The sequence below is a fragment of the Asparagus officinalis genome, chromosome 8, assembly GCF_001876935.1.
Source record: "Asparagus officinalis chromosome 8, Aspof.V1, whole genome shotgun sequence".
Classification (NCBI taxonomy): domain Eukaryota; kingdom Viridiplantae; phylum Streptophyta; class Magnoliopsida; order Asparagales; family Asparagaceae; genus Asparagus; species Asparagus officinalis.
Window position 1 is genome coordinate 109825264 of NC_033801.1, and position 21772 is coordinate 109847035.

Below are 21772 nucleotides of genomic sequence, written 5' to 3' on the forward strand. Positions count from 1 at the left end.
TATTCTAGACGGAAATTCCGTCTAGAATACATTCTAGACGGAATATTCTAGACGGATTTTAAAACCGTCTAGAATACATCCTAGACGGATTATTCTAGACGGAAATTTCCGTCTAGAATAATTTATCCTAGACGGAAAAGATTTCCGTCTAGAATAATTATTCTAGACGAAAATTTCCGTCTAGAATGATTATTTTAGACGAAAATTGGTTTTTTTATTTTTTTTAATTTTAAAAAAGGTATCCTAGACGGAATTTGAGCATCCTAGACGGAATTTCCGTCTAGGATACTTGCTACAGTGACTTTTTTTTTTGCAGAATCTACTTTGGATGTATGTACACAATATTGAACAACAAAAAGTTATATTCATATCCAACATAATCTAATTATATTCCAATATCAAATCCAATTATATTCAAATAATACATTCATCAAAATAGTAGAGAGATACATAGATTGTTTACAAACTTTTACATAAATTATTTACAATGGCTATGACACTGCAGAAGCTTCTTCAACTCCTTCCCTATACATTTACTTAAGCCCTCTTCTTCACCTTCTTCCTCATCATCCTGAGTGTCACAAGTCTGCCTATACAAAATGGTAAAATAATATGTACATATGGAATCGGGAAAATATAGCTAAAACAACACCAACAAAACTTAGGGAAATAATGTAAGTATAAGAAAGAAAATAAACCTTAGAGAAAAATTTTGGGACCACAGAAAGATTGTTTGCTGGAGGTGAGGTGCTTATTGCATTTTGTCTCAATATGTGGTTTTCATCCTGTAATGTAGACATCTTATCCTCCATGCTGAGACAATAGAGCAATGAATATAAGTATGAATTAGTCCAAAGGTAAGATATCATATTAGATACAAGAATGGCACATCCTGTAATATACAGTTTTCAACATACATGTATCTTAACTTCAAGAAAATGTAAGATAATAATATGAAACCTGTCGACGCTCGTTTGTCATTGAATTTAATTCCGAACCATCTATATAAGCTATGGATAAATACCCGTATTGCATAGACACCAATATAAGCCATGGATAAGTACAAAAACTAAGGGGGAAAGGGGGATATAGAGCACCAGACATGATATAGCTAGCGTGTGGAGGTGAATTCCAAGTCAAAGAATAAAATGTGATTTCTTTTTATGTGCAAGTATGCGCGTGTGCGTAATCCAAGCCAAAGAATACAGATAAAATGGTGTGTGAGCATATGTGGAGGTGAATTCCAAGTCAAAGACTACAGATAAATTTTACAGGCATATATAGCTAGCGTAAAGTAGAAAAGAAAGAAAAGTACATCTTTTTCACTTTGGATTGAGAATATATCAACATTCATTGGGTATTTGTAGAAAAGACAGAATACCTAGAGGGATCACCTGTCCAAAATCCTTATTTCGGAGTCTCACTCATCAACAGACCACACATTGGTCCGTCAACATACATCTGTAAACAGAACATTCAAAAGGTTAGACTTCAATCAACTACTCTTATATATTATTGTACACGAAACAATAATTAGTTGAAAGAAGGCATTCACTGCACCCGTTTTTTTCACAAGAGAATTTCCCATTATTCATAGAGCTGATTCACAAACAAAGCTTTTGTCACCGTATAAAAAGCATCTTTCGTGTGCTTTGCAGTGTACATATTCCAGAAATTTTGTGGCTATTGCTAATCATATAAAAGAATACAAGACAATATAGGACATTGACATACATTAAATATTCAATATAAACACCTAGGTGATATGATCCATAACTTTGAACTGCAATGTCTTTAACATATAACGTTGCAAATTTGGCCAAAGGAAACGCATAAATGAAAACATGTACCACACCTTCAGATTAAAGTTCTCCTTCCTTACTGCAGCCATTTCCTCAAGACTGCTTTCCAGCATTGCCTTATCTTTCTCTAGTGCATCGACCTGGCTTAAAAGAACCGAATTCTTCTTTTGCTCACTTATAGTGGCCAATTTGGCAGCACTCAGCTCAGAGTTCAACAAGTCCATTGCTTTCTGAAGCTTTGAAACTTCCTCTGCATTTTGTTTCTTCACTTGTTACCTTAATTTCATCAATTCAGAATATTTACAAGTTTGAATCAGATTTAATAATCATGAAAAAAAATTCTAAGATTTGAAGTTCTAAGATAACCTCTATGCTTTGAGAATTTTACATTTTGGACAAGCACCTTGATGTCTTGTCAGTTCCTTAAATGTTCTAACATCTCCACATCTTATACTCCATTATTCAATCACTTTGGTGAAACTAAAAAAGAAAAAGGGTTTATCAAAATTAAATTTCCCCCAGAATCATTCTCATACAATTTTAGCCACTTCAGCAAATTTCCAACGCAATAAATATTATATCTGGTTAATGCAAATATGCAAAGAAATCACATGCTATGCAATGGGTTCAAAAAGCAGAATCTGCAAGTTTCCAACTTTTAACTGACGAATTTAACAGGGAAACTTCATCCAATTGTCACCACAAGCAATAATACCTAGCAAAGAAAGAAATTACAGTTAAAGAGACTCACCCAATGATTCCACCAATGCAATCATAGAACTGTTCAACCTCCCCCAAGGTCTTCAAAAGGCTCCTCATTTCCTCATCCCCTTCGCACTCTCGCCGAGCTCGCTCCCCATCTAAGCTCCAGCCCTCCACCATATCCCCCAAAACCCGCATCGCCCTCTTCAGCACGCCGCCCTCAGTTAGCCCCCTGTGCTCCGCCACCGCACCACGCACGTGCTCCTGGCCGGCAGCAATCAAACACTTGATCAAAACAACCTCCGACCTCTCCAGCTTCCCCAAAACCCTAGAAACCCATCCCTTCCTCGATCCCAAGAAATCCCTAACCCTAGCTTCAGAATCAAGGATCAAAACCTTCTCTTCCAGAGTTTCAGCGCCTCTTAGCCTCGATCGGATCAAAACCTTCACTTCTAAGATTTGATTTGATCTTCTGACAGCCGTCGGAGGAGGAGGCGGCGGCGGCGGGGACGTCGGGGGTGGGGGTCCTATTTTTAGGGTTGGGGTGAGATTTTTTAGCTGGGAATTTGGAAGAGGGGATGAATTTTAAGGGGTTTTTTTCATATATAAGAAAGGGGCTGATTTTTGGAACCGCTGGATTTCGAAAACTAAAACCGCGAAAACGAAAAAAAAAATTTAATTTTTTCCGTCCAGGAAACTATCCTAGACGGAAATTTCCGTCTAGGATAGACGGGACCATAAAAAATTAAAAAATAATTAATAAAATCCGTCTAGAATAGTATTCTAGACGGAAATTCCATCTAGAATACTGTATTCTAGACGGAATATTCTAGACGGAATTTTTCCGTCTAGAATAATATATTCTAGACGGAAAAAATTCCGTCTAGAATATTCCGTCTAAAATACATGATTTTCTACTAGTGATGTAGTGCATACTTTCCCTCTCCCGTTCCGTTATAAAAACAACATCCTCGACAAAACATCTCCCAAAAATACCCCCAACAAAAACAAAACAATCCCTGGCCTCGTAAAACTTTTCTCTCCCCTCGCAAAAACCCTCGCTTTTCCCCCAAAACCTCTCCGCCTCCTCTCACTCCTACGCTCTTTCTCTCTCTCTCCCTCTTGCCGTCCCTTTGATGCCCTTTCTCTCTCCTCGCTCCCTCACGGCTAGGGATAGGGTTTTCTGCTGGTCTCTTTCGCCAAATCCCCAATTTTTCGTTATCGATAGAGATGGTCGCCGGATCGAACCAAGTAATCTCGGTTAGGGTTCGAAAGATCATTCAATCGATTAAGGAGATCGTTGGGAATCATTCGGACGCTGATATTTATGCTGTTCTTAAGGAATCTAACATGGATCCTAACGAGACGGCACAGAAATTGCTTAATCAGGGTTAGATTCTGATGCCCTAATCTTTTTTAGGGTTTAGTTGCGTTGGATTCAGCCTTCTGTTACTATTTTAGTATATTTAGTTATTATCTTTTTAGTTGTTATGGGATTATTGTTAGGAATTCTTTGTTGGGTCGTTGTATAATTCAGAAAAAATATCCTTAGTATTCTTTTACTGCTGTATTTATTGGGTCTGACACGTTATTCAATAAATATAGGTGTTAATTTAACGGCATGGAATATCAGTCATATGAAGATTGATTAGACGTGATTAAAGATCTGACATTCATGGCATTGCTGTAGTTTGCTTAAGATTCTGTTCTTCTTTTGGTGTTCATTCTATTAAAATGAAAAATCATATCACTGGACTCTATCTCTAACGTCTCTTTTTGTCAAAATTGGATGTACTAAGAGCATGTCTCAAGTTGAGATTACCTTGTTATTGTATAGATCAAGTTCAAGCTTGGGATTAACACTTCACTAGTTGGTGCCAAATTCTGAACATAAAATCTTATCATAATCACCCGCATGCTAGCAGGTGGGTGGTTCTCGTCCTTACAACGGCGAAGACAGATTACCATTCTGCCACCCTGTTTTGTCCTGTGTATGGACGAGAACCGGCCGCTTGCATGCGGATGGTTCCGAGTGGAAAATGACTCAAATTCTTTGCCAAGTATGAGCAAGCACCTTGTCAAAGGACCTCCGGGGTTGGTTGGCGGACAGGGAGGCCTATGTTTTTTTCATATAAGCCCATAAAGTCATTAAACTTTTACAACAATTACCCTGTATAGAAGCTATATAAAGCCATTTCTTTCATCCTATCCCTCTTCTTCCTAGCTCATCCTCTCTTGCTTTCATGGCTTAGGCAGGAGCTACGTCAAGTGCAGCAGAAAGCTGCATGGGGACTGCAATATCTAGGTAGAAAAATCTCATTTCACATTGTTTCGTAATCCTATGTTCTCTCCCACAGACATTGACACACGTCATATTCACTTCTCTCTTGATTATCGTCAATGTTTTATACATGGAGACGATGGATCACAGCTTAAGGGTTATTTTTATCGGTTGAAACCTTGTTTTTATGCAGTGAATTTTTGGACCCAACTTAAACTAACTATAAGAAACCTGATTGCACTCTAATATGATAAGGGTAGAGACTTATACTTCTTATATTCTAACAATTGCATCATCATCATAAAGTTGTTGATAACATTAACATGAATTATATACAATTTATCTAATTTTAATATAGTCTAGACAAGTCCGAGGAGGCTTAAAAATTGGCTCCATTAGATCTTATTTCGTTCATATCTGCATTGCCTCTATTACTTGCCTCTGCTTATTGCATTTAAAACCACAATTTTATACATTATTCGTGTCAACTTTTGAGATATCATTTCCTCCTCAGTTGTCTAACAGCCTCTCAGTTAGTATATTATTATTTAGTTATTGTTGTTGGATTTAGAGCTAACTATTTTGGAATGTTAAGTTTTTATGCTTCATTAGGTATTTGTGGCTGTTGCATAGCTTCATGTCAAATGTTACATTAATATGTGTAAGTTTCACATTAAATAAACCTTTAATATGTAATGCATCTTAGTGTCTGCTTTTGATAGATCAGTTTTCTATGATACCCCGTCTATTGAAACTTATTTGCTATATATGTTTCATATGCCTCAAGAACATTGACAACACTTATATTTGCCACTTGAAATTGGTTCACAGAAATGTAGTTTTTCAAACAGCTCTTCTATGTATCTGCTGCAGAATACATATATTTAGAGAGTGCTGAAATGGTGATAATTCCTTCTCAGTGCAAAGTACTTTTAATAGCAATAATTCTGTGCCTTGGATAGTTTTCCATCCAATCCATCCTCATTTGAATTGTTTTCAATGCACCGTTTGTTCTCTAAAACAGTCATTTGATTTAGGCATTCTTTTTGCATTTTGTAGATCCATTTCACGAGGTTAGAAGGAAAAGGGACAAGAAAAAGGAGGTATGTTCCATCTCATTATTGCTTAGTTTCTAATAATTTTATGCAAAAAGTAAAGAGGTTTTTTTTAATTCTGTTATTTCTATCTTGTTCTTTCTATTTATTTTTTTCAACATAATATTTATCTAACTCATTTTTCCCATATAATTTTTCTTGTCATTTATTAGATAATTATTTACCGTGTCTAAACTAAGTTCTACTTTCTTGATTATTTTCTTGCATGCCCATCTTGGAAATCATATTTCAAACCCATTTCACTTTGGCAATAATGTCTGTAATTTGTTTACAATCTGCATCTATTTCCATAGTAGCCATATTAGGGTTGTTAACACATGGTCTTCAGTAATTTGCTAACTTGATCCAATAAAGCCCCTGTATAAGGATGTAGATAACATGTTGTGCTTGCTTGACTAACAAGGTTTATATTTATACCTTATTTAATAGTATTGGAACAACGCAAGGCTGCTAATAATGCCGTTAAATTGTTTTAAGATAAACTGAGATAGAAATAACTTTCTGATCCGATTTCTGTTTTGATATCAAAACCTATATAATTGTCTAAATAATCGGATCGGTTTATTGGATGTTCAGACACCTTTCACACGTGTGTGGTAGGTAGCTGATAACTTTTGCTTTATAAAAAACATCTCTTTCTGGAATACCTTACATCATACGAGATGGGTTGTAGTGTTGCACTTAGGAGTGAAATCTTTAGCTGATAGTTTCTGTATCATGGAAAATTTCAATAATTAAATAATTTAGGATGGCAACTATCATATATTTTTCCTCCAAGGAACATGAGTTGTCAAAGTACTAGGAAAGCAAACAGTTAAAGAGGCAATCTCGGGTTGGGACTGAGAATTATGGTTTGGATTGGATGTATTGTTTAGTTAATTGGGTTTGGGTTTCAGTTTTTGGTTTTAACAGTTTGGGCTGGAATTAACTAGGCCCATTTGATTTTTTTCTTGAAAATGTTGGGCGGCTCGCTTAGCTCTGCGCGGGCACTTAGGCTCTCCCAGCGCCTAAACAGTGCCGCTCAAGGTGTTTTGAGATGCCTTTGAGCATTGCCTCCGCCTAGGCAGGCCTATAGGCGGCCACCCAGGGTTTTTTTTAAACACTATTGAAATGTCTTACATTTACACACTATTGAACATCGTTTGGAGTGAAAGAGTAGCATAATGATTTGGATAACTTAAGTATGTTTACATTGAAGCTCATTAAGTTATTCATTTTCCTATGATTAAAATTCATTCCAAATGATTAACTTGCCTATTTTATCCTGGACTGGAACATAATTTTTCTTGCTATCTATTTTGTCCCAGAGATTAAAGGTGGGTTTTGGATACACAGAGGGGAATGATTGAAGTAAACCCAAGGGGATGAGTGTAAAGGAAGAGGATGTAATGAAATTAATTGTGTTTGGATAGATAAGAAGGAGAAGAGAGAGTATGTTATAATTTGTGTTTGTAGATAGAGAACGGAAAGGGAAGGAATACTACATGATCAATATATCCTTTGAAGAATTAATAAACACCCATTTTTTATTTTCTCTAAGGGCAATATTGGAATATCGGGAAACTTATTACTTAAGTTTCAATCCCTTTCAATCTATCCACTTTAGGAGGGTTAAAAAAGTGAGGAAATTTACTTCCTTCTAACCCTCCCCGCCCTTCTCTTACTAATTAAAAATTGTAAACAAACACAATATTTGAAGGGTTTGCACCTAAGTTGCATGGAAACGGGCAAGGGTACTGGTACGGGTGTGGGTACGGGACACGACAAAACTGTAAAATGTAGGGTACGAGGATACGACTACATATATATGTTGAACTGTACATAAGATAATTTTTCCCCTTCATGTGTCATTAGAATTAAAATTTCGATCATATTTTTGAGTTTTTTTTATCATATTGATTATCGTGAATTGTAAACTACTCATTTTTTTACTAGACATCTAAACGACCCATTAACTATATAGTTGTAAACTTGGGTATGGACTGAAACGAATCCGACCCGTATCTCATTAGTTTCAAAAGACGGATGTGAAGTGTAAGCTCTACGTCCAGGAAGTCCTTGACAAGTGTTTTAAATTAACACATATATCGTATAATTGAATACATGTTGTAATAAATGCATGCATATATTCAAGAAGTGTCCATGAAGTTTGGGTACGAGAAAGTGTCGGGTACGTGTCCAATACGGGTACGTCTTCATTATAGAAGTGCCCGGGTAACATAGGTTTGCATTATAACCTTCTACCACTTCCCCTCTCGTAAAAAATCCTATCCAAAAGTCGCTATAATTTCTGGTCATGCAGGTATAAAAGATGTAAACCTGCTCAAACAGAGGAGATTCACAGCCTACTGGAGGCATATTTTTAGATTAGTGTAAGGGTTTTTTAATTTAAAGTTTTAGTAAATCATTTCCATCCAAGCTTGTGTGTTAAATTATGGTTAGCTATGCAAAATAATTGGTGATGATTATGATTGGTTTGTTTTAATACTAAGTGTTTGTGCAAAGTTTTCCCAAAGGATACTATGCAATGTATGCATGCATATCTTTATAATGAATTGGTGCGGTGATGATCCGAAAGTTGATGCTTTAGGAGTTTGCCTATGCAGTTTGGACTTCATCACTCTCTTTCCAATGCATGTATGGTGCTATGAACCTTCTTGGTGACTGTGTAGCATTGTTGTGTTATTCTAAGAAAGAATGTGGCCTCTTTATATATCAAAAACATTGAGTTTACCCAATTGTTTGTGTCTTGATCATCGCTTTATCTTTTATGATTGCTTTTTTTTGCTTTGCTCTAGTGCCTTCATCCTTCAAATTGATGGATCTCACTTCAGTTTGCTTTCCTAATGCAAGAATTGAGTACCAATTCTAGATTCCTTAGCCCTTTAAATGCCTCTGTGATGGGGAACGGACGATGGAGATATGTTCAGGACACCTATTTGGATAAATAAAAAAATAACATGAATATTGAATTGCACTTCTTATTTAAGAAAATAAAAGGTACAAATGTTGAGCTTTACGTATGGGCAATTCACATGCCTGCAATCACGGACCTAATACTAGCTGCAATTCACATGCATGGTTCTCACAAACATTATTCTCTTCCCCTCATTGAATGAAAAAGTACATCATTATTTATAGAAAAAAACTAAAGAGATGAGAAGAATCCTAACCTATGATGCACGGATACGGATACGGGACACGGGTACGACACGGACACGGATACGGGATACGGTAAAATTCAAAAAATAGGATACGGGGATACGACAATGATTTTTTTTAAATATTGTTATATATAGAAAAATTTATAAAATTCAACTAACAATCTAAAATATGAATCTATCACAAAATAACAAGTTTGTAAACAAAAAGTACCTCAAGATGAAGTGGAAGCTGAGAGATTGAGAGAGAGGATTAGGGTTAGGGTTAGGGTTTTTTCTTATTTTCTTTCGTTTGAGTCAGATGAGAATCGAATCGAACGGGAGATTTGAGAAATAGTGATGGGTTTTTTAATCGAACGGTTCGGATTGGATTTTAACAACCAAACCCGCAATCCGAATGAATCGGTCTTCGGCGAACCCGAGCTGTGTCCGAGCTCCTTTGACTGTGTTCGAGCCTAATTTGATCATTGACCGTGTCCGACACGGATTGACCGTGTCCGACACGGATTGACCGTGTCCGACACGTGTCGTGCACGTGTCGTGACGAATCTGTGTCCGCTTCGAGTCGGACACGGATTCGTGGCCTTCGAGGGCGAATCCGTACTTCAGAGTTCCTAACTAAAGAACATATTACATCAAATAGAATTCTAACTAAAACAAGGTAAAATCAGATAAGATCCTAACCAAGAAAAAGATAAAATCAAATAAAAGCATAACTAACTTTTATCTAATCCTAATTGAACCAAATCTGATCTAATCTTCATCAAATCTTTTTACGTATTCAGATCTGAATCTGTCCAACATTAAATCTCCTTTGATTGAAAAAACTCGACCTTGAGTTTAAAATTGGAAACCTGTGGACTCTGAATCATTGCATTGCTGATGTCGAAGGTGCAACGATGGATCTATTGAGCTCTGATACCAAATGAAGGGGAATGAATGATGAGGATATGTGCAAGAGGCTTATTTGGATAAATAAAAATAAAACTAATAGCAATAATTAATTCCACTTCTTATTTAAGAAAATAATGGATACAAATGCTAGGTTTCATATCCGGGCACTTCACATTTCAGCAACTCACATGCCTAATACTAGATGCAACTCACATGCCTAATACTAGATGTAATTCACATTCATGTTTCTCAAAACATTCTTCTCTTCCCCTCCATGAATGAAAAAGTACATTATTTATAGCAAAAACTAAGAAAACAAGAAGAATTCTGACTAAAGAACATACGACATAAAATAACATCCTAACTAAAACAAGATAACATCAGATAATATCATAACTAAAGAAAAAGATAAAATCAGATGAAACCATAACTAACTTATCTAATCCTAATTGAACTAAATCAGATCCAATATTCATCAAATCTTTTTACATATTCAAATTTGAATATGTCCTTCGAGGCTATCGATAGCGGATAGCGTAACGTAGCAATGATGCACCGTTAAGGCTATTTGGGACTATTGTGGTAAAATAGCGGTAAAAGCATGAAGCTAAATAGCGGTATGTATAAATATTCAAAAAAAATCTAGAAAATCTAAAAGTGCATATTTAATGATCTAAACAGATTCTAAGCATGACATAGATATGTAACTATCACATAATACCGAAGACAACTGGGGGAGGGGTCGAAGGGTTGTCTTCGAGAAGATGAGCTGAGCAGTGAGAGGATTGCATAGGAGGAGCTCACAGTGAGAGGTGCTTTGGCAGTGAGAGGAGGTGCTGAGACTCGAGGGAGGGGCCAGAGGCTGTGGGAGACGGCAAGAAAGGCTGTGGGATGCGCTGGGAGGCAGCGACCGTTTTGGTGGAGTTAGGTGTTTTTTAGAGTTGGATCACGAGGGGGAGACTCAGGAGAGAAAAACAATGATCGGTAATGACGTAAAACATCGGGTCTTCCGGGTGCGGGTGGGTAATTTAAGAAAATAAACCTAAAAATGCTTTTAAATAGCAGTCAATAAGTGGATTTTACCCGCAATCGCCCGTTATTCGCCGCTATGGCACGCTATTAGTGGTTTTGCGAATGAAAAGCACATACTGCCTAACATGTCATCGCTATTGAGTGATAGAGTTGCGGAAGGGGCAATAACGATAGAGTTGCGGAAGGGGCCGATAGCTATTTACCGCCATTTATAACAGCGTTGTCCTGCATCACTCAGTCCCTATATTTTATCTCATTGCTCAACTGCAGTGTAATGTGTACAAAGACATGACTGGATTTTTGATCTTTTTTATCGGAGTTTTACATTAGACTTCACCTTCCTTGGCCCTCTTTTTAAGTTGTTAGACAGCTGGACACCTGTAACATATATTTGCTCTCACCCCGTTATTAAATCTTTTTATGATGGATGTTATATCGTTTCTTTTGGACGCATACAGATTACTTTGTGCAAATTTGTTTTGCTGTGAAATGCTCAGAAATTGTTATCCTTTTAATGCAAAATTGAAAACTGGCAATCTCTTTGAAAATAATACAGTTCTCTCTTACAACTTTCCATTCATACCCAAAGTTAACAAATCAATTTGTTGTATTGATCTTGATGAAGATTTAAAATTTCAAAAGTACTACACCCTAACTATAATATTCTTTTTAAGGAGCGATTTGGACATGTATTTTAAAATGCTCAAACTACCGCCCAATAATTGGTTGTCAAAGTAATGTGGACTAGCTTGAAGATTATGTTCCCATATGATTTTGATAGACATTTCTTGAGTTTCCTTTTGTATGTATCTCTAGTTTTTTCTGTATGCATCCGCTTTTATTTTATTTGGTGGTTAAATACATCCTTCATAGATTAGCATCCACATGGATTAGATTGCAACTTACCATCTAGTAAAGGGGAATGTGGGAAACAGCTGTTTTTAAGTAAATATCTGACTTACAACATGCATTACAACCTCAGCTTACAGGACACAGGGGTTTGGAGGATAATAGGAGACATGTAGACCATAACGTACAACCCGGAAGACATGTGGAACACCATGTGCCGCCTGAGAGACATGTGGAACACCATGTACCTCCCGGGAGACATGTGGAACACCATGTACAACCCTGGAGACATGTGGAACGCCATGTACAACCAGGGGGACAGGTGGAGCACCATGTACAACCAGGGAGACAGGTGGAGCACCATCTACAACGAGGAAGACATATGGAACACCATGTGGTGCAACCAGGTAGACATGTGGAACGCAATGCACCACCAGAGAAGTCTCACACAGGGTGGGATCGAAATGCCCGAAGAGGTGGTTATATTCGAAATTCACTGCCTGGTAATTAAATTTCTTTCTTTTGTATAGTTTCTATGCATCCATTATTTAATTGGTTTTATTGTCTGCGTTTTGATATTTGTTGTTGAAGGTTGTATGATATCACTACACTTCACTCAAACTTTTTTGTTTAAGTAGCTGTGTGAATAACATGAAAAAATGTCAATTGGAGAGCTGAACTAACTTATTGTTTGAATTGTTAATGTTCCATCCTTGGTTTTTATCAAATTTTACTATGGAACAACATAGATTTTGGTGGGAAGAACACTTTTGTTTGGTGCAGATTGTTCTAACGTAAATTCTAGCTGCCATGTGTAAATTCATCTTTTTCCTTTTATAATTTATACCTGCTTGCTTAGCTTAACATCTCACTGAAGGATGCTTGCTGGAAGCATTTACAGCTTTCACTTTCTTCATATGTGCTGCTTGTCCACCATGCAAAGTGACAAGTAGTTTATCTTCCTGTTTGGCACTGGTTTAGGACACTTATTTGGTTTTTTTGGGCTTATATGATGCTGTGAAGATGAATTCTTTTCTCTAAAACATATCCTCATCTTACCTTTTCAAACTTCATAGTCATAGTTGCTCCCTTAATGTGTAGTTTTGCTCCATAGCCAACCTTTTTGTGATGGAGAGGCTTCAGCTTGAATGCTGACAACAATAGCAACCTATATTTGGCTTTATATCTTTACAAGTTGATTAAATCAGAAGTCAAGAAACTCATTAGTCTCTTGCTACAATAAGATTTTAAACTTAATGCTAATAGCTTTTAATATACAAACGTGAATTTATTTGATTATCTGTTCTGTCCACAATTCACATTTAGTTGGGAATGGTGCCCAATGGTTCATATTATGACATGAAATGAAGCTTCCTGCCGAAGTATAGAGCAAAACTTTGTGCTCATATATTCTTTGCTTTAGCTGTTTAATTGTGCCATGTTTGTAAAGTGTTGTTTCACGGTTTCATATGGGCCCATGGCTACAGTTCGATGTTGTTGTTAATGGAAAACTGTTTAATCATGCATTAATGCGTCTCTTGCACTATTTCAGTGTTGTGGAACTTGAATTATTATGAGAACATCTATTGTGCTTAGATCCATGCCCATTGATATAGATTTACTTTTCATGATAGCATCTTATTCTACATTTTGGCTAGATGCAGGAATTCATCGAGAATTTCGAATTGTGAGGGACAACAGAGTGAAACAAAACGTCAGTAGAGATGTTAAGCCTGAATCAGTTCAGCATCTAGCTTCTGGGGAGGGAGAAGTTAAAATTGATACTCCCGAAAAGAGGTATGAATATATTTTCTTTGTAGTATCTCCAAAAAATAATATATGATGTTGGAGTTCCCTACAATGTATTAGTGCTTAAAGCGATGTCTTCTGTGTCTTTGCTCTAACTTGATTTTGACAACATCTGATTCTGACACTTCTTTCCTTTCCATTCTATTGCCTACTTGCTTTCTGTCTCCAGTTGACATTTTCCTTGACAAATTTGGTTATGGATTGACTCTCCTATTGTTACTTATTTGCAGTTTTGCTATCTTACACATGTCAGGTTATTGGTGTTTGCATACTTGTTGGTTTATTGCGAATATATATATGTTGGTTCCATGTTTTAATATTTATTGTCAAACTGATTGTGAGCATGTCTGATGTTGCTTAGAAGAAAATGTTACTGTTGAAGCAGAAGAATTTAATACTCTTTCTGATTTCAGACTCAAGTATGTTAAAATAATTGTTTCATAACAAAGAAGTAATTGACATTTTTATTTCGGGTTTTACTAGATACCTTTGAAATCTTAGATATTCTTACACTCGAAACTTTCATAATTGCTGATTTACCCTCTACCCCCCCCCCCCCACACGCGCGCGCGCACACACACACACACACCAAAAAAAAACACCTGGGGAAAAAAAATTGTTGGGGAATAAATTCCTTTATGTTCTGTTACATTGATTTAATTGTTTTAAAAATGACTAAACTATACTTATTAATTTAATAAATTTCATTTAGTTCTGCTCAGGGAATGTGACACTAGTTGAAAAGTCTTGGTTTTGGCCATTTTATGTTGACGTAAATGGGATGAGGCCCTAACTTAGAAGTAGATTGTGAAGAAAGGAAAGAGGAGAAGAAAAGGCAAATTGCTTACTTGCGAGCATCCTGCATTACTGGTAGAATATAATTATCTTTTGAAATCTATAGTATTATATTTTAAATGTCACTGCAAATAAATGTGTAATATCCTTAACTTAGAGATGGTTCTTATGAACATTGTTCCAGATTGATTCGTGGTCTTATTCTCTTTCCAAGAGAATTTGCTAAAGTTTATTAAATTTAGTCCAGAAGAGTCATATCCTCAAGTGCCAAGCCATTTAAATCTTACTTCTATAAGTACTTGTCTCGACATGATACCTATTGTTTGTTTCTCCTATTACATCGATTTGTTGCAACTAATGATTTGTGCTCATACATGTTGTGTTCTGTTGTTTTATTTCAATATATGCTTAGGAGTTGAGACTTGTGATATCCTACTGCTTATTTGTATATTTTTGTCATGAAAGTAGATTAAATATATTGTTTATGCATGCTTTTAAGCTGATAACATATGCTACTAGATTTTTCTGTAAGTGTTATTTCTTTATTCCAGCAGTTAAATTCATCTGTTGGCCATCACTTTTTGAAATAAAATCAAAGATATATCTTTGACCTCTTTGTGTATTTGCTGAACTATTTTCTTTACCCATAGCGTGGATGGAAGTCTTGATAAAAAACACTTGACTTTCAACAGGTCAGAGGGTTCACGGCTACCGCCACGTGCAAATAGACCGCGCGATTCTCTGTCTGATGGTTCTGGTCATAAGGAAGATGTGGTCCAGGGTGGCAGTCTTAGACCGCCGCCAGTTGAAAAGACCTTGCCGGCGGCTACAGTGACAAACTTGCAGGCAAGAGAAGTTAGGGATAACTCTAAAGTGCATTCTACTTCGACATCTTCCAGCTCTGTCATCGGGGTTTACTCCTCATCCTCAGACCCAGTTCATGTTCCCTCTCCTGCTTCTCGATCAGCTGGAACTGTTGGGGCTATTAGGCGTGAAGTTGGGGTAGTTGGTCTCCGGAAGCAATCTTCAAATCATGCTGCTAATTTGGCTGTTTCAAATTCCTTCTCAGTTCCTTTATTGGCCAAGGATGTTTCATCCTTGCCAGAATCACCCAGACAATCTGTTGTCACATCTAAAAGTAGTCAACTTAACCAAGCAGCTTCAGATCGTGCAATGCCTAACCCTGCTAATAGATCACCTTTAGGCAATCAACATAGTAGCAAAATGCACCAGCAACCCACAGGTCATCAGAAAGGTAATGTATCTGCTGTTTATTTTTTTGCATGCATCTGTTCCTGTATTTTGGAAATGAAGTTGGACAAGCTTTGCTTGCTAGATCTATAAAGACTATCCAATTTCATCTCAAATCGTCACCTTAATGGAGAGGGTTGATAACTTATTGGCTTAAAAATTTCTTTTATCTTCTGAGAAGTGTATTTTTCTGTGTTTGTGACTGTGTGATGGAGCACAGCCTAGGAACATAGCCTAGTAACTTTGGGTGGGCAGTGCATTTCTTCGTGTTCATGAACATATGACGTAGCATAGCCTGGTATTGTGGGTATTAAATGCTATTTCACAGAATTCCCTTGTCTGCTTATGTAATTCTTCAATTCTGCTGAGACAAGTAAACGTGCTTGTAGTGAGGTTGCGTGTTCTTGATATTGACAGTGGAAGCAATACTAGGAAATTTTCAGTCAAACATGAGACGTATGCTTTTAGCAAGGTCAATATGCACATAGTATCAGGCTTCCAGGCCATTGCCTTCACTAATAGTATTTTTGCCAGTACAATTTAAGGGTTGATGTCGGTTTTATGGGTTGATGTCAGATTTGCATCTGGTTATAGAATTTGTAAAGACTATCTTGTTGGAGACTTGTGCCCCATGTATGCTCCATTTAATGGAAAATGCCTAAGTTGTGGTAGATGCTTCTGAAATGTAATAAGGATCTTATAGTGTTAGCTTTATAGTTTGTGAAGATTTAGTTTCTCTGATCATTTTCTTTTTTGTTTTCTGTAAAATCAATTGGAAATTTTCTTTCTTAAGTTTAGTTTCTTTAGCATTACATTATATTAGATATTAGATATTTAACATTTTTACTTCTGCATAAGTGGCTTTAATTTTTTTTAGTAATAGACATGATGGCATATTCATCTAGTATAGATGTATGTTTTAATTTTGTTCAGCAAAATCTGAATATGATGTTATGCAGCAATGCAGTCGACAATGGAGTGGAAGCCAAAATCAAGTCAGAAGGCTGCAATTATCAGTACTAATACGAGCGGAACCACTTCAGCACCCACACTTCATACTGACAATTCCAGCAACTCGAAACCAGTTGATGTAGCTAATTTTCCAGAGAGGTAATCATACCTGAGCATCTTCGAGTCCCAGATTCTGAGCGTACACAGTTGACATTTGGAAGTTTCGGAGCTGGCTTTGACTCTACGAAGATTTCTTCATCTGTTTCTCATGCATTTGAAAGTGTGGAGCAGCTGATTGACGGGCATTCTACTAGGTTGTTTCCTATTCTTCCTAAACCCCAAGTCTGTGTGCGTAACACAATGGGTAATTCCAATGAGTGGTACATTTTGTTTGCATTCTACATCTTATATTATGTCTCTAGGGTTTGCATACTTCTTATTGATGCACTATTTTCATGTAGATCTATAATGGCAGTCATAGACATCTTATGCATGAGTTTGAGCCTTTGAATGCGCTTAATCTCAATTTACAGGCATTTTTATGGTGGTCCTCATGATGACATGAACAGTGTGGTTTTTGTCATAGGGACTTGTGCTTCAATCTCCGTGCAAAAAGCTTGTGTAGTTGCATGCAATAATTAGTTTGTGTTGTCTTAAAATAACTTGCATCGCTTATTTATAGTGCATGTTTCATCTGGGATAGAATCTTCTCTGCTGTTCTCAAACCATCTATTTTGAAGTCATTTCTACCTGCCATTTCTACTTTACGTCTTTTGTTTCACATGAAGGATCTACTAAATGCCTTATATTTGACACAAAGTATCTTCTAAATACTAACTCTTGATTTGGTTGCTGGCAGTAGATCTGCTTCAGTTCCAGTGGGATCAATTGGTAATGCTTCTGGTGAAGATCAAGTGAGTGACTACCAAGCTACTTCTCGGTCCGACTCTCCAGCATCAGCTGCAGAGTCAGAGCAGGCACCACCTGGGAATGAGTCATTAGATCATCAAAATATTGATAATTATGCAGATATTGGACTGGTTCAAGGTCATAGCCCATCCTATACTTCCTCACATTCACATCACCTACAGACTTCTACAAGCCTCCCAAGCTTTTCTGTAAGTTTAGCCTTATTCACTGAAAGATTAGAATCTGTGATCTCTTTTACAAATTTAATTTGCTTGTTGATTAGAGCTTACATTCCCATTTTATTTAAGAGCATCGTTTTACTTTTTGAAAACAGGAATATGACCCCCAGAAAAGCTATGATCGTCTTCCATTTTTGAGAACTGTGATGGAAGATCATTCTGACGGCCAAGGAATAGCTTCATCGACAGAGGTTTTTTCTGTTTGCTTTGAAGATTTTGCATGCAATTGCTTAGGTGCTTCTTGCACATTTTTAATTAAACATTACAGTAACACTGGTACACCCTTGATTGAGACAGTGGAACGGTGGAACATGGGCTGACTGTCCTTTGGATGGCTGAGATACTTCAAACAGACAGACACAGACACAAAGACCAAGTAAAATAAAAATAAAAAACCACATTATCATCCATAGGGTAACTGCAAGACGTTTACGGATAGTTGGTGGGAAAACTAGACCGCAGATATGCACAAGTAGGATGCTTAGTGCAATAAACTTTTTGGGTAATAGGAATGCTTTATTTCAAAACTTGTCAAGCCCCTTGGCCTATATTTACCGTTTGCAGGAGGAAGATAGACAAAATGTGCATCCTGAGGAATCGCAAGAGCAATATATATTAACCTAGTCTTGAAGTTGTACATTATATTCTGTGTGCTATACAGCAAATCGATCCCCAGTTTCCATCTGATAGCTGTAACGTTAGCATGCACAAGTTTTCTTCATCCGTGAGTAAACTTACTGTATCTAGTTTCCTGTTCCATCTCTTTACCACTGTATTTTCTTTAATATACTGAATCCTTCGGTGTTTTCTGCATGCTACTGTACAGTAATATGGGGTGCGCTTGATAGTAGTTTTATGCATTATTTGTACTAGATCTGAGTGGAGATGTGATGTTTGAATATAGAATTGGATGTCCATATTGTAAGAATGAAGTCATATTTGTGATTTTCTGATCAAATGCGGGAATTAGCAAGATTGTCACATATTGAGTTCAATTACATAAATGTGAAAAATATACATAAATGCTGCATTGCCTTGAATTTTTTTGGCCTATAGTTTACATCGTGCGAAGTAGAGGTGACGCGTGCGCACACGCACACAGACACACAGATAGAACTGGGTGCATCAGATTCTTCATATTGTTCACCAATACTATATTTGAATCCGTATAAATGAATGGATATAAGATAGCGCCATTGATCAGGAAACGGAAATGGTATCTGACATAACCCACTATTCATATCGGACATATCTACTAAATTCTTGTTTCCAAACTGTACTTTTGCCTCCACTCATTGTCATAATATGTAATTAAAACCATGATTTTGTTTCAGGCTATAAGCTCACATGCAACCAACAGCAGTCCTCCATCCACTGTTACTTTCTCCCAGCAGCAGCAATCTCAACAACACCAGCAACAACAGCAGGCTCTGGCTAATATGTACTCTCAAGTTCACATTTCCCACTTTCCGAACTTTATGCCTTACCGGCATATGTTTTCTCCTGTCTATGTCCCACCAATGGCCATGCCAAACTATTCTAGCAACCCGGCTTACCCCCATCCTTCAAATGCCAGCAGCTACCTTCTGATGCCTGGAGGAAACTCCCATTTAACTGGTGGTGGTATGAAATATGCGGCCTCACAGTTTAAACCAGTTCCAGCAGGTAGTCCCACTACCTATGGAAGCTATGCCAATCCAACTGGGTTTGCTATCACTCCTCCTGGTAATGTTGGAGGTGCAACTGGCCTTGAAGATGCAACAAGGATCAAATACAAAGACAACAATCTCTATGTACCAAATCCTCAGGTACCATTCTAGTTACGGCTTTAGTGTTAGGTTTAGTTTTCTGCTAGGTCAGTTTCATTCTGAAGAGTTACTTTACTGCTTGGCCAACTAGGATAAGAAAACAACCCGACTTTAACATGATTAGGTTTGCATTGCATAAAATGTACAAATCAGCATTGACAGTTCTATGAATTAGTAATATTCGGAACACACCGAGTTATATAATGTCTTCCTTTGGTAATTACATAATAAATACAAAAACCTTCCAGTTCTGTATTAAAAAAAAGGATTAGTTACAATCCGGTACCTCGAAGTATGCTGTAATTTACACAGGGTATCCTGTAGTTTGTGTATTTACATAGGTATGGGTAACCCTGAGCTTACTAATTGTAATTACACGGGTAACCCTGAGAGTTGCTTTTCATCTGGGCCCTAGGGTCACCCATGTCATTGCAATTAGTAATCTTAGGGTTACTCGTGTGTAGATTCACAACTCCAGGGTCACCCGTGTCATGTACACCATACCTCAAGGTCAGAAATGTAATTAATCCTAGAAAAAAACTTTGTTTTTTTTCTGTTCTGAAGTATATCTGAACAATATCACTAAAAAATAATTTATAAACAAATATTCCTGCCAGTTACCAGGTATGGGCATTTTGTCTCTGTATAAGAAGTGCATGAATAAATGTTTTCTGTTTTATTTAAATAAGGATCTGAAAGCTGTTCTGGCGCCACCTTGTTGCTGAGATCCCTTCCGGTCATTTTGCTATAAACGTGAAATCCAACTGCAGTTTCTAAAGCAAAGATTTTAATTCACATGATCCAAAAGCAAACATTTTTCTAGAAGTGAGTCCTTGATATGGCCATGACACAATTTAGTTGCAAGTAGAAGTGAGGATTTGCATTATTTTAGATGCATGCGTGGCTTGATCTGTGAGAAACAATATATGCATGAAGTCTATTGATTCGAGATCTGGTTAGGATTAGTTTAGTTTTATTGTCAGGCCTGAGCTGAAAATGTTAAATTCATTTCACTTTCATCTTATTCCTCATGTTTATGATTAATCGAAAAGTGACTAATATGGAGTCACTGGTTCTTCTTTCGTTATTAACATTTCTCCCATTGGAAATAGCATATCCAGATGATTATATTTTTTTTGCTGTTAAGTTTCAGAAAGCTACCATGAACATTTAAAACTACACAAAAATACCATGTGCAATAGGAGATCGATGCTAACTACATATCTTGGATAAAAGTTATAAACTACTCTTATTCATTTTTTTATCTATCTACAAAGTTCATAAGGGTAATATATATGGGTTAAATTATTGAAAATATGTCTGGCGTGAAGCGTTTGGCAACTTACCCTAAATTTTGTATGTTTTTTTTCAGCCATAGCATATACTATTGTTAATTGTGCAATTATCTCAACCTGAATCTTTTTGCTACTCATGCAGGCAGAAACATCTGACATCTGGATCCAACCACCTCGAGAGCTTCCAACCATGCAATCGGCTCCTTACTACAACTTACCCGCCCAACCCCCACATCCTGCTGCCGCACCTGCCTTTGTCCCAAGCAGCCCATGCCGGCCATGCTTCCTTCAACTTGCAGCCAAGCCAGTGCCTGCTGCTGCTGCCCTCAGTCGACGCATGTGCAGTACCCGGGCCTCTACCATCCTCCGGCTTCTCCAGCCCCCATTGCCGGGCCCCACCACTTGGTCCATCAGTCGGGACTCGGAGGCAGTATCAGTGGAGTTGGAGTGGCTGGTGGTGCTGCTGCTCCTGGGCCTCAGGTTGGGGCTTATCAGCAGACCCAGCTTGGGCATCTTAATTGGCCTGCTAATTTTTAGTAAGGGAAATGATGGGAGTAAATGTCTTGTTTGTGATGGAAGTAGCATTAGATATTTTAGTAGATAGGTGTTCTCTAAGCTTTTATGTAATGAAATTTGTATACTTCATTTTTCTTGCTAATGGAAGTTAATGTCTTCTATTGCTGTTATTGCGCTTTTCTTTCATATACATGTTTTCATGTGTTGCTCCAATATGACCCCAAAGAGTTGCAAAATAAAAAAAAAAAACCCAAGGAGTTTGAAAAAAAAAAAAAAAAAAAGGGAAAATACTTTTTATGGTGATGCGTGTAGGAAGAAAGACTTTTGAGTAATAAAGTTTTACGTAGTTACCTAGTGGTTCAG

At 37.1% G+C, this 21772-nt stretch overlaps 1 protein-coding gene across 1 annotated transcript; it reads left to right on the forward strand.

Moving 5' to 3' along the window:
- Window positions 3508-21579, forward strand: LOC109851226. The gene is given in 12 exon segments (XM_020421262.1): window positions 3508-3894; window positions 5845-5888; window positions 11970-12339; window positions 13495-13633; window positions 15091-15695; window positions 16651-16796; window positions 16799-17022; window positions 17502-17760; window positions 17886-17981; window positions 19125-19598; window positions 21036-21156; window positions 21198-21579. Coding segments are annotated over 12 exon segments (2871 nt in total). The 5' UTR covers window positions 3508-3734; the 3' UTR covers window positions 21431-21579.